General features: G+C 70.1%; 2 protein-coding genes across 4 annotated transcripts; both read left to right on the top strand.

The window, feature by feature from the left end:
- Positions 1-1,262: 1,262 nt before the first annotated feature.
- CASQ1 (calsequestrin 1) lies at positions 1,263-6,397 on the top strand. Of its 2 annotated transcripts, none has more exons than XM_074164606.1 (11): positions 1,263-2,142; positions 2,759-2,843; positions 3,177-3,277; positions 3,520-3,631; positions 3,933-4,006; positions 4,089-4,219; positions 5,264-5,309; positions 5,433-5,487; positions 5,582-5,682; positions 5,798-5,872; positions 6,153-6,397. In XM_074164606.1, the coding sequence occupies exons 1-11, from the start codon at positions 1,903-1,905 to the stop codon at positions 6,318-6,320; spliced, it is 1,188 nt and encodes a 395-aa protein (XP_074020707.1). In that variant the 5' UTR covers positions 1,263-1,902; the 3' UTR covers positions 6,321-6,397. The 2 variants fall into 2 exon arrangements, with proteins under 2 accessions (XP_074020707.1, XP_074020708.1); XM_074164607.1 differs by having other exon boundaries at positions 1,660-2,142; positions 4,101-4,219.
- A 3,874-nt stretch (positions 6,398-10,271) lies between these two features.
- Positions 10,272-12,452, top strand: PEA15 (proliferation and apoptosis adaptor protein 15). Of its 2 annotated transcripts, none has more exons than XM_074164589.1 (3): positions 10,272-10,443; positions 11,379-11,534; positions 11,807-12,452. In XM_074164589.1, exons 1-3 carry the CDS (start codon positions 10,272-10,274, stop codon positions 11,869-11,871), a joined length of 393 nt encoding a protein of 130 aa, XP_074020690.1. In that variant the 3' UTR covers positions 11,872-12,452. The 2 variants fall into 2 exon arrangements, with proteins under 2 accessions (XP_074020690.1, XP_074020691.1); XM_074164590.1 differs by having other exon boundaries at positions 10,272-10,377; positions 11,807-11,871.

Genomic DNA, 12,452 nt, shown 5'->3' with positions numbered 1-12,452 from the left:
ATTTCTCAGCCCTCACAACGGGCCAGCAATAACCTGCTGCCCCCCCGCCCCCCAACACCCAAGGACATGTGTGCACAAGCATGGGGGTGTATTGCCCCCCCCCCCGCCGCATGCCTGGATCCCCATCCCGTGGCAGTGGGGGGGGGGGGGTGAAGGGGGTGCGTCCCAGCTCTGCTGAGTCAGCAGCTGGGGGGGGTGGGGGGGGGGGCACGGGGTCTGGCCCCGCTCAGGTTTCGCTGCTGCCGGGTTTCGGTGTCGCCCGGGATTAAAAATAAGGAGGCTCCAAGTCAGGGTCACCCGAAACCGGGGATGGGGGATGGGGGGGGGGGGGGAAAGAGTTCGAGGAGGAGGGGGTCCGTGACCCCCCTGCACCCACTGGCACCCGTGGGCACCCGCAGGGGTTGCAGGCACCCCACTTCTGTAGGCACGGAGGGGGCCTGAGCACCCCGATCCCCTGGGCTCCTGGGCACCCACGGCTCTTGGCGGGGGGGGGGGCGTCCCGGGCACCCCAACGGTAGCCCTGGGCAACCATAGCCCCTGTCAGGGGGGCCCTGGGCACCCTAATGGGGGTCCTGGGCACCCACAGGCCTTGGCACTGGGGTCCCAGGCACCCCACCTCCCTGATATGGGGGTCCTGGCTCCCATAGCTTCTTGGCATGTGGGGAAAAGCCCCCCTTTCTTCCCTGGGGGTGGCCATGGGGGGGGGGGGGGGGGTCTGACCCCCCCCACACCCCCCAGCCCGATGGGATCCACTTCGCAGTGGTCAGCAGAGCGGGTGGTCACCCGATCCGAGGGGGACGAGGTGACAAAATACCGCGTCCCCCACCTCCCTGACAGAGCCGGGCAGCTGGTGGGGGGCAGCTGGGTCCCCTGGATCCTGAGGTGGGGGTACCCAGTGCCCGGGGGGTGGGATGGGAGTACCCCGACCCCCATCCTGGTGCCCTCAGGGCGGCCTCTGGGATGTCCCTGTCCCCAACCAGGGACTCTGGGACATTGGGGACCCCGAGGCTGGGGTGGGGACCGGCAACTCGGGGGTCCCCAGCACCCACTGGGGACCGGCCCCCCGAGCCCCCCTGTCCCTGCGGCGTCCCTGGGACCCGGCGCTGGTGACCCCGGGCTCCGCTCCTTATTTTTAGCCCCCGGCCCCCCCCGGTTCTCCCCGCCGGCTCCTCTTTCCTGGCTTAATATGGAGCTGGAGCGGGGCCGGCGAGGCGGGACGGGACGGGACGGGGCTGAGCCCCCCCCCCACGGCCGGACCCTGCCCCCCCCGGGGCCCTGAGACCCCCCGCACCCGGTGTGGGGGGTGGGGGGACAGGGGTGCAGGGGGGGCGTCGCGCTGTCACTGTCCCCACTTTGTGCCTTCGGCCACTTCGGGGCTGGGAAGGGGCCGCGGGTCTGTGTGTGTCCCCCCCCCCGGCTGTGTCCGTCTGTCCCCTCCTGGTGGGGCCGGAAGGGGCCGTGTCTCTCCGTGTGTGTGTGTGTGTCCCCCCGGGGGCCGTGTCTGTCCGTCCCCCCGGGGGCCAGGCAGGGGCTGCGCCTCCCGTCCCCTGTGCTAGTCCCAGCCGGGCTCTGTCTGTCTGTCCGTCCGTCCGTCCGTGCACACGAAGGCATCGTCCGTCTGTACCCGAGGCTCCCTGTCTGTCCCTCCCTGCGGCTGTTGTCCAGCCCAGGGGCCTGTCTGTCCGTCCCCACGTCTGTCTGTCTGTCCCCAGGACTGTCTGTCCTTTCCCTGGCTGTGTGTCCATCCCCGCTCGTCCCTGAGTTCCGTCCCCATCCGTCCGTCTGTCCGTGAGTCCCAGCCCCGTCTGTCCATCCCTCTCCGCCGCTCCATATCTGCCCGTCGGTCCCATCCACCCGCTCGTCCGTCTGTCCGTCCCCGTCCGTCCGTCCGCCCGGCGGGTGATGGGGGTCTGGGGGTGGCTGCTGGCGCTGCTGGCGCTGGGGGCCGGGGTGCCGGGGGGGTCCGGGGAGGGCCTGGACTTCCCCAGCTACGACGGGAGGGACCGGGTGGTGCCCGTCACCCCCAAGAACTACAAGGCGCTGCTGAAGCGGTTCCCGGTGCTGGCCCTGCTCCACCACCGCCCCCCCCAGGGCGACCGGGGGGCCCTGCGACACCACGAGATGGAGGAGCTGGTCCTGGAGGTGGGCACCGGGGGGGAGGCACGGGGGGCACGGGGTAGCCAGAGGACTCCGCGTGGCGCTGGGGACACCGTAGGGACCAGGGGATGCTGGTGGGACAGGCACCAGGGCTGGGGTACCAGCACCTGTGTGACACTGGGGAGACTGGTGAGGACATGGGGGCACTGGTGGGACTGGCACCAGCACCTGTGTGACACTGGGGATACTGGTGGGGACATGGGGGCACTGGTGGGACTGGCACCAGCACCCATACAGTACTGGTGGGGACCAAGGGACACCAGTGGGGTGGGCATCTACATCCATATGGCACTGGGGACATGGGGACACTGGTGGGATGGGTACCAGCATCCATATGGCACTGGGGACACTGGTGGGGACCAGGGGATGCTACCAGTGCCACCAGCCGTGGGGACGTCGGCTGCTGGGGGGGACCCATCCCCAAAAGCCAGCATCCACCGGGACCCCCAGCACGGGCGGAGAGGGACGGGCAGATGGAGGGATGTAGCGGGGAGGGGGGGGGGGCACAGCCAGGCTGGGGACCCTGGGGGACCCTTAGGTGGGGATCGGGGGGGACAGGGCTGGTGGCAGGTGCCCCCCCACAGCGCGGTGTCCCCCCCAGCTGGCAGCCCAGGTGCTGGAGGACAAGGGAGTGGGCTTCGGCCTCGTCGACTCCGAGAAGGATGCTGCCGTCGCCAAAAAGCTGGGTAAGGGGTACCCCCTCACACCCCCCCCAATCCCCCACCCGGGACCCCTCAGGCACAGTGACCCCCCCCCCCCGATTCCCCTCCCTGGCACAGGGACCTCTGCATCCCCCCAAACCTGGCACACGGACCTCTGTATCCCTCAGCCTGAGACAGGGACCCCCATGAGCCCCCCCAGTTTTAGACAGGGACTCCCCTGTGTCCCCAGCCAGGCACAGGGACCCCACAGGACCCCCAAACCCAGAACAGGATCCCCTCAGCCTCTCCCATCCAGGCACAGGGACCCCCAAACCTGGCATGGGGACCCCCCTCAGCTGATCCCCCCTGGCCCCCCAGGCCTGACAGAGGAGGACAGCATCTACGTGTTCAAGGAGGATGAGGTGATCGAGTACGACGGGGAGCTGGCAGCGGACACGCTGGTGGAGTTCCTGCTGGATGTGAGACATCCCCCCCCCGACCCTGCCAGGGGACCTAGGCGTGTGGGACCCCCCCCCCCCCAACCACTGACATCCCCCTCCCCGCCATTGTCTCAGGAGAGAACCCAGGAGTCCAGGCCCCCAACCTTCCCTTTGCATGTCTGGGGGAGAACCCAGGCATCCTGGTCCGCCCCCCCCGTCCCCTCTGTCCCTGACCTGGGGGGGGTCCCTGGGGACCCCACTCCTCCCCTCCTCCCCGCCAGGTGCTGGAGGACCCGGTGGAGTTCATTGAGGGCGACCATGAGCTCCGGGCCTTCGAGAACATCGAGGATGACCCCAAACTCATTGGATACTTCAAGAATGAGGAGTCCGAGCGTACGTGGGGCTGGGGTAGCCCCCCCCCCGTGTGTGTCCCCTTTGTCCCCCCTGTTCCCCCCCAGCACCCCAGGTACAGCCCCAATTCATCCTTCCGTCCATCTGTTTGGTTATCCATCATCCCTCCATCCATCCCTCCATCCATCCTTCCGCGAGGACACCAGGGACCGATCTGGACCCCCCCCCCCCCAGGAGCGTTCGGCACCACGGGGTTGGGGGCTCCTTCTGGAGCCAGAACCACCGGGATGGGACGGGGCTGGGCTGGGGGTGCCAGCACCAGGACCCCTCCCTGCCCCCCCAGACTTCAAGGCCTTCGAGGAGGCTGCGGAGGAGTTTCACCCCTACATCCCCTTCTTCGCCACCTTTGACAGCAAGGTAGGGGCGGGGGTCCCGGCAGGGCAGGGCCACCCCCCCACCAGCACCCATGGGGGGTTCAGGGACCCCAACCCTGCCCCAGGTGGCCAAGAAGCTCACCCTGAAGCTGAACGAGATCGATTTCTACGAGCCCTTCATGGAGGAGCCGATGACCATCCCCGACCGGCCCAACAGCAAGGAGGAGATCGTGGCCTTTGTGGAGGAGCACAAGAGGTGGGGGCCCGGCCCCCACGGGAGGTGGTTGCCAGGGGAGATGGTTGCCATGGGAGGTAGTTGCCAAGGAGGGATGGTTGCCAGGGGAGATGGTTGCCATGGGAGGTAGTTGCCAAGGAGGGATGGTTGCCAGGGGAGGTAGATGCCATGGGAGGTGGTTGCCAAGGGGAGATGGTTGCCATGGGAGGTGGTTGCCATGGGAGGTGGTTGCCATGGGATGTGGTTGCCAAGGAGGGATGGTTGCCATGGGAGGTGTTTGCCAAGGGGTGGTGGTTGCCAAGGAAGGATGGTTGCCATGGGGAGGTGGTTGCCACGGGAGACCGTTGCCACGGGAGACCGTTGCCATGGGGAGGAGGTTGCCATGGGCACAGGTTGCCATGGGGAGGTGACTGCCAGGGCAGCTGCAGCCTCGGGGATGGGGGATTCCCGGGCAGGGGGAGGCCGGATGGGGGGGCCCCCTCCCCATGTGCAGCAGGGCCCGAGGCCCCCCCTCCTGCCCCCCGGCCCCCTCCCGACAATTCCCCCCCCCCCGACACCGCTTTGCTGGACACGGCCCCTGGGGCGACAGGAGTTTGCGAGGGCTCAGTGGGATGGGGGTGGGTGGGAGGGCGCTAAGCCTGCCCCCGGGGGGGGGGGGAACTCGATGGGCCGTGGGGAAGCAGAGCCCCCCCGGGCCGGGGGTCCCAGCGGGATGGGCAGGGCAGGGTTAAGGCCCCGGGCGCTGTCGGGATTTTCCCGCGGCCTTAATCCCCCCCCCCGATCAACCTGCCCCCCCCCCCCGCCGCGGCCTCAATCCCGCGGGAGATGGGGAGATGGGGGGACCTTCCAGCCCCCCCCGAGGTGCCAGCAGTGAGGAGGGGGGGGCTCAGCCCCGGCCTTGTGCCCCCCAGGCAGCCCTGGTGTCCTGATGCCCCCCCCAGCCGCTTCACCCCCACCTGAGCTGCTCCCCCCAGCCGCACAGCAGAGCCTGGGGGGGGGTGCAGCAGCTCTGAGAGGGGGGCGGGTTTGGGGGTGCCCTCACCGTGCCCCCCCCCCATCTCTCAGGGCCACTCTGCGGAAACTCAAACCTGAGAGCATGTACGAGACCTGGGTGAGTGGGGGGGGGAGGGACTGGGGGGGGTCCTTCCCCCATCACCTTGACTCCCCCAGGGAGCCCCCACCTGTTCTGGGATGCCCCCCCCTCCAGTGGTGACACCGGCCTGTGTCCCCCCAGGAGGATGACATGGACGGGATCCACATCGTGGCCTTCGCAGAGGAGGATGATCCGGGTGAGGGAGGGGCTGGGGGAGTTGGGGAGGGGGGCCAGGGTGTCCGTGGGGTGGTCCCAGCGCCCCCGTTCTGGTGTCGTCCCCCCCCCCCCAGATGGTTTTGAGTTCCTGGAGATCCTGAAGGAGGTGGCCCAGGACAACACGGACAACCCCGACCTCAGCATCATCTGGATCGACCCTGAGGATTTCCCGCTGGTACCGGCCCCCCCAGTGAGGGGGGGGACACCCCACCACGACCCCCACCCCCCCCCCAGCACTGTGTGTGTGCCTGGGGGGGGGGGTGACTGACCCCTCCTCTGTGTCCCCCCAGCTCATCCCTTACTGGGAGAAAACCTTCAACATCGACCTGTCCCGGCCCCAGATCGGGGTGGTCAATGTCACCGACGTGAGTGTGTCATCCCCCCCCCTCCGGGACCCCCGGCATGGGCCCCAATCCCACCTTTTCCTCTTCCCCCCCCGCCCATGCATGTCAGCCAGCCCTTGGGCTGAGGCCTGACAGGCTCATCACACGTGCGCCTCAAAAGCAGCTCCCAGGAGCCAGGGGGTCCCAGCCTGTCCCCATCCCCCCCCCTCCCCTGAGGGTCCTGTGCCCCCTCCCTCGGCGGGTGCCCCCCCCACGTGTCCGTGTCCATGTGTGTCCCCCCCCCCGCCTCCGGTGTCCCCAGGCCGACAGCGTGTGGCTGGAGATGGCAGACGAGGACGACCTGCCGGGGCCGGAGGAGCTGGAGGAGTGGATCGAGGACGTGCTGGCGGGAGAGATCAACACCGAGGACGACGACGACGACGACGATGACGATGATGACGACGATGAAGACGACGACGACGACGACTAGGCCTTGTGCTGGGCCCCAGCCCTGTCCCGTCCGCCCCCCCCCCCCCCGCCGAGAGCCATTAAAGTCCCCAAAGAACCAGGCTGTGTCACCGAGGGGGGGGCGGGAGGGGGAGGGACACACACACAACACGACACACACACACACAAGGCGGGGGCTGGAGGTGCTCCAGGCACTGGTGAGGTCCTCGTGCGAGATGTCCCCTTGTCACCCCACCCCCCCTTGTCACCACCCCCCACGAGATCAGTCCCTAAAAGACACCACCCCACCCCCCCCGGAAAACCCCCCCTGGTGGCAGTTCCCGGGGGTTCTCCCAGTGCAAAATCCCCCCGCCATAGAAATCCACCCCTGGAGACCCCCTCCCCGTGCAAGATCCACCCCCCCTCATGAAATCCCCGTGCAACATCCCCAGGGACACACACACACACACACACACACTTTCCCTGGAACTCGCTGGGTTGGGGGGGGGAACAACAGTGACACCCACGGGGGACTTGCTGTCACCCCCCCCGCCGCGGCTCTTTCCCAGGGTGACAGCCCCTGGGGACCCCCAAATGATGCGGGGGGGGGGGAGGGGGGAAAGGGGGGGGGACACGACACCAGGGACCTCACCCCACGGGATGCTGAGTGGGTGTCCGTGCCAGACCCCCCCCCCAGCCTCCTTCATCCACCCACGGTCCCCGTGGGGCTGGGGTTGAGGGGGGGGAGAAAGATGGAGGAGCCGCCCCGCCCCACGAAGCCCCGCCCACCAAGCCCCGCCCCGTTAAGCCCCGCCCACTCGGCCCCGCCCCGCTGCTCAGAGCGGCAGCACCGAGACACCGAGCGGCCGCACCGGCACCGGCACCGCCACCGGCACCGCCCCAGCCGGCCGGTAAGTGGGGGGGGGGGTTACGGGGTGGGGGGGGGGGGTAACGGAGGCTCCGATCGACCACCGGGACCGGGACCGGGAGCGGAACCGGGGCCGGATGGAGGCGGCGGCCGCCGCCTCCATCCGGTCCCGGTCCCGATCCCGGTCCTCCCAGCCGGGAAGGGGGGCACGGAACTAGACGCCCCCCTTCCCGGTACTAGACACCCCCCTCCCGGTAGTACCCCCCCCCCTCGCCCTCCGCTAAAGAGCAATGCCCCCGTGATGCCCCCCCCCCCCGCTCCCTCCAGCACATCCCGCCGCGGCCAGGAAGGGGTTAACGGGCTCCGGTGTTACCGGTAGTGCCAGGACCACCCCCACCCCCCCCCCCTCCTCCTCCTCCTCCTCCTCCTCCCACCCGTGACACCCCCATCCCCACCCCCCAACACCGGGTCCCACCCGCCCCTTCCACTTCCCCTTTCGCTCCCGTGGGGGGGACCGAACCCGTGACCCGCCAAGGGGGGGGGGCAGGATGGGCAGTCGGTCCACGCGGTGCCACTCGGTTCCCCCCCGCCTTGTCCACGGGGGACACGGGGACCCCCCCTCCCCACTCCGTCGTGTCGTCCCCCCCCCCTCTCCCTCCGGTGCCACCGGGTTCCTCATCCCGCCCCCGAGACACCGGGGTCCGTCCCCCGCTTCGTGGATGCCACTCGCGGGACACGGGGTGTTCGTTCCCTCCCTCCCCCCCCCCCCCAACCCCCCCGACCCGTCCCCACGGTGCCGCCCAGTCCTCCCAGTACCGCCCAGTACCAGCGGAGCACCGGGATGCCACCCCCTTACCCGGGACAGGGTGTGCCCCCCACCCCCGTCGCGGGTGGGTGCTTTTTTGGAGAGGGTTGCGCGTTGCCGGACACCCCCCCCAGGAACACGGGTGGAAAGGGGCGCCTGAGGAGGTCACGCGCCTCGGGGGCCGGGCTGGGCCCAAACTGGGGCCAAACTGGGGCCAAACTGGGCCGTGGCAGTAGCGGAGCCTCCTCTTCCGCCCGGCAGCCCCGGGACGGGGAAGGGCTGGGGGGGGGGGGGACACGAGTCATCGCCCCCCCCCCCCCCGTTTTCCCGCCGTGCTCCGGCCCACGGAGCTTCTGCGCGGCCCCGCGTGGGGAAACTGAGGCACCCAGATGTGCCCCAGATGTGGATGTGGGTCCCTGGGGATGCTGCTCCGGCCGGGGCAGGGCGGGACCTCCCCCTCCCCCCCCCGCAGGACACGGGTGGGACACCCCCCCACCCCCCCCCAGGACACGGTGGGACGATGCCCGTGGCCCAGGGCGGTGCCCGCGGGGCCGTGTCCGTGACTCGGTTTCCCGGGGGGGGGCGACGGACGGACGGACGGACGGACACGGGGGCGGCCCCCGCCCGCGCTGCGCTGCTCCCCGCGGCACAAAGGTCCCTTGTCCCCCGAGCTGCGGGGGGGGGGGGGGGCACACACACACACACACACACACCGGGGGGGCCCCTCCTCCCCGTCCCGCTATCGCCTCCCTCCCCAAAATCACGGGTGGGGGACAGTGATTGGAGGAGCCCCCCCTCCTTCCGTCCCCCCCCCGCACCTGGCCGGAGCGGGGGAGACAAAGGCGGGAAGGAACCAGCCCCCCCCCGTGTCCTGCCCCCCCCCCTCCTCCCGCGGCGGGATTAAGCGCCCCCCCCCCCCCCCCTTTCACAGCCCCCCGCCCGCCCTTGTGAATGGGCCTCCGCGAGGCCACGCCCCTCGTGCATATTCATGAAGCGCTTTGCATGGGAAGAGTGAATGGGGGGTCCCGCGGGGTGGGGGGGGGTCCCGGGCATCCCTCCCCGCCCCCCCCCCTTCTCCCTCCTCGGGGCTGCTTGGGGGGGGGGACACCCAGGCGTCCGGGCCGGACCCGCCGGGCCTGGGAACGGGCAGGCGGCCACGGCGGGGCGGGGAAGGTGGGGAGGGGGGGGCCTCCCCGCCCCCACCCCCCCCCAAACCCCCCCGTCCGGAAGGACCCGGCGTCCGGGCCAAGGGCTGAGTCATCGGCTGCCTTAAAGGGGCCGGACACGGCTGGGACACGCGTGTGCGCGGGGTGGGGGGGGGGCACCACGCGGGGGAGGGGGGGGGGGGGGGCACCACGCGGGAGCGCGTGTGTGTGAGCGTGTAAGTGTGTGCGTGCGGGTTCACGCGTGTGCACACGTGTGCGTGGGAGGGGGGGGGGTGTGCGTAGGGGGGAGGGTGTCTGCGTGTGCAGGTGTCTGCGTTGGGGGGGGTTGTCTGCGTGGGGGGGGAGTGTTTACGGCTGTAGGCACGAGTGTGCGTGTGCGGGGGGGGGGGGGGTGTGCGGGGGGGGTGCGCATGCGTGCACGTGCCGGGTGAGCAGCACGGTGGGTGGCAGCGTGTCTGTGTGTCCCCCCCCCCCGCCATATGTCTGTGTGTGTGTGTGTGTTGCCCCCCCCGCCGTGTGTGTGTGGCCCGCGTGGGGTGCCCGGGTCCCGTCTCCCCCCGTCCGTCCCCCACCCCCCAGCACCCATGGCTGACACCACCGGGGGGGGGGGACACCCCAAAGGGCAGCCGGGTGCTGTGATCACCACGGCAACCGCATCCCTGGGGTGGGTGGCAGCGGTCGCCATGGCAACCGAGGCGCAACAGGAGATGGGGGACAGGCTGTGACCCCCCCACACACACCCCCCTCACCCCCCACCCGGGGCCTGGCACTGGGGCTGGGGGGTGCCCCTGCTCCCCCCCACCCAGCGGCCCCCCACCCCAGGGTGCCCAGAGCCACTGTGAGGGGGGGGGGGGGCTGTGCCGTCAAAGAGGAGGGGGTCAGATCGTGCGATGGGAGGGGGGTGTCGGTGCATGTGCAAAGGCCGGGGGGGGGGGGGAGGGGGGCATACACAGCGTGAGCACCCGCTGCCATCGCCCAGCGGGTCCCACCGTCCGTCCCCCCCACCCCACCCCGTCCCTGTCACATCCCATGAACATCACATGAGTCACGGGCCAGCGGAGCCCGGCTGGCGCCGTGGCGGGGGGGGGGGAGAGAGAGGGAAGGGGGGGGTCATCGGCTGAGGCCGGGCAGCTCGTGACGCGGGTGGTGCCAGCCATGGCCGAGTACCGCAGCCTCCTGGAGGAGCTGGCCCAGAACATCACGGCCGAGGACCTGGAGCAGCTGAAGTCGGCCTGCAAGGAGGACATCCCCAGCGAGGAGAGCGAGGCCATCGCCACCAGCCACCACTGGTTCTCCTTCCTGGAGAAGCACAGCAAACTGGACAAGGGTGAGACACCCCCACCCCCCCCCCCCCGGGTGGCCCTGGCACCCCCCTGTCCCCGTCCCTGTCCCTCCCCTGGTCCCCAGCCCCGGCTGCTGCCCTGATCCTGCTCTGTCCCCTCCCCTGGTCCCCATCCTGGTCCCCCGGTCCCTGCCCCGGTCCCTGTCCCCTCTCCTGATCCCTATCCCTGTCACCTGCCCCTGGGATCTGGTCCCATCCCTGTTTCCTGGTCCCTGTCCCCATCCTGGTCCCCTGGTCCCTGTCCTGGTCCCTGTCCCCATCCTGATCCCTATCCCTGTCACCTGCCCCTGGTATCTGGTCCCATCCCTGTCCCCCGCTGGTCCCTGTCCCGATCCTGGTCCCCAACCTGATCCCCTGTTCCCTGTCACTCGCCCCTGGGGTTTGGTCCCGTCCCTGTCCCCCAGGCTTGTCACCTCTCCTGATCCCCATCCCAGTCCCTTGTCCCCTGCCTGATCCCTGTCCCGGTCCCTGTCCCCTGTGGCCCCCACTCTGGCTCCTTCCCCCATCCTGCTACCCATCCCTGTCCCCTCTCCTGGTTCCAGTCCCTGTCCCTGCTCCTCATCTCTGTCACCCGCTGTTAGCCTTGTCCCCTCTCTCTGTCACCCGCCTTGGTCCCCACTCTGGACCCTGCCACCGCTCTGGTCCCCATCCCAGCCCTTCTTCCTGTCCTCTGTCCCCATCCCCTGGGATTGTTGTCCCCTGTCCCCTGCCCTGCTCCCCAATCTTGCCTGTTCCTTGTCCCCAGCTCCTGTCCCCTCTCCTGGTCTCTGTCCCCAGCTCCTGTCCCTTCTCCCGGTCTTCCCCCTGTGGTACCAGTCACCGTCCCCTGTCCCTGTCCTCGGGCACCCTTTGGAAAGCAGCGCGGGTGGCTTGACACGCGTCCCCCGTCCCTGTCCCCGACCCCGTCCCGGTCCCCGCAGACAACCTGTCGTACATCGAGCACATCTTCGAGATCTCCCGCCGCCCCGACCTGCTGACCATGGTGGTGCAGTACCGCACCCAGGTCCTCAAGATCTCCGAGGAGGACGAGGTGGACACCAAGCTCACCCGCATCCCCAGCGCCAAGAAGTACAAGGGTGAGCCCCCCCCCCCCCCCCAGCCCCAGGACAGGGACCCCAGGGCAGGGACAAGGACCCCCCTGTCCCCAGGGCAGGGACAAGGACCCCCCCCTCATCAGGGACAGAGACCCCCTCATCAGGGACAGGGACCCCAGGGCAGGGACAAGGACCCCCTGTCCCCTGCGCTGGGACAGGGAACCCCCCCATCAGGGACAGGGTCTCTCTGGTTGGTGGGGGGGGGGGACACAGGGAGAGGCCCCCACTGACATCCCCCCCCCCGTGTCTCACAGACATCATCCGACAGCCCTCAGAAGAGGAGATCATCAAACTGGCCCCCCCACCCAAGAAAGCCTGAGGGGGGGGGCGAGGAGCAGGAGGAGGAGAAGGAGGAGGAGGAGGAGGAAGGCTGTGCCCCCCCCCCCCGCCCCCATGTCCCCCCCCACCGCCTCTCCGGCCCCGGGGCACGGGCAGGTGGGGGGGGGGGGGGGGGGCCGGCATGGTCACTAACAAAGTCTTAACGCCCCCCCCCGCCGGGGCCGGGGCAGCTCTGCGTGTGCGTGTGTGTGTGCACGTGTGGGTGTGCGCGTGTTTGGGGGGGGCGCTTTGCTATTCCCAGGGACCCCCCCCAACAAAGCCCTCACTGGGAGGGGGGACAAAAAGAACAGGGACCACCACCACCCCCCCCCAAGTCCAGGTTGTGTCTGGGGGGGGGGGGTGACAGGCACTGGGACCACCCCCCCACCCCACTGCTGGGGGGGGGGGGGAACGACAGGGCTGGGGACCCACGTGAGCGTCGGGGGGGGACGGGACGCAGGGAGGAAGGACAGGGCAGGTCGGGAAGGAGTGAGCAGCAGGGCTGAGCTGGGGAGGGGGTGTCTTTGCTGACCCCCCCCCCCAGGCAGGATGGAGGATGGTGTGAGTTTGTCAGGCCTCAGC

Source organism: Numenius arquata, chromosome 27 (genome assembly GCF_964106895.1).
Source record: "Numenius arquata chromosome 27, bNumArq3.hap1.1, whole genome shotgun sequence".
Lineage (NCBI taxonomy): Eukaryota > Metazoa > Chordata > Aves > Charadriiformes > Scolopacidae > Numenius > Numenius arquata.
Note: the sequence above shows the minus strand (reverse complement) of the source record. Positions and strands in the feature narration are given on the sequence as shown.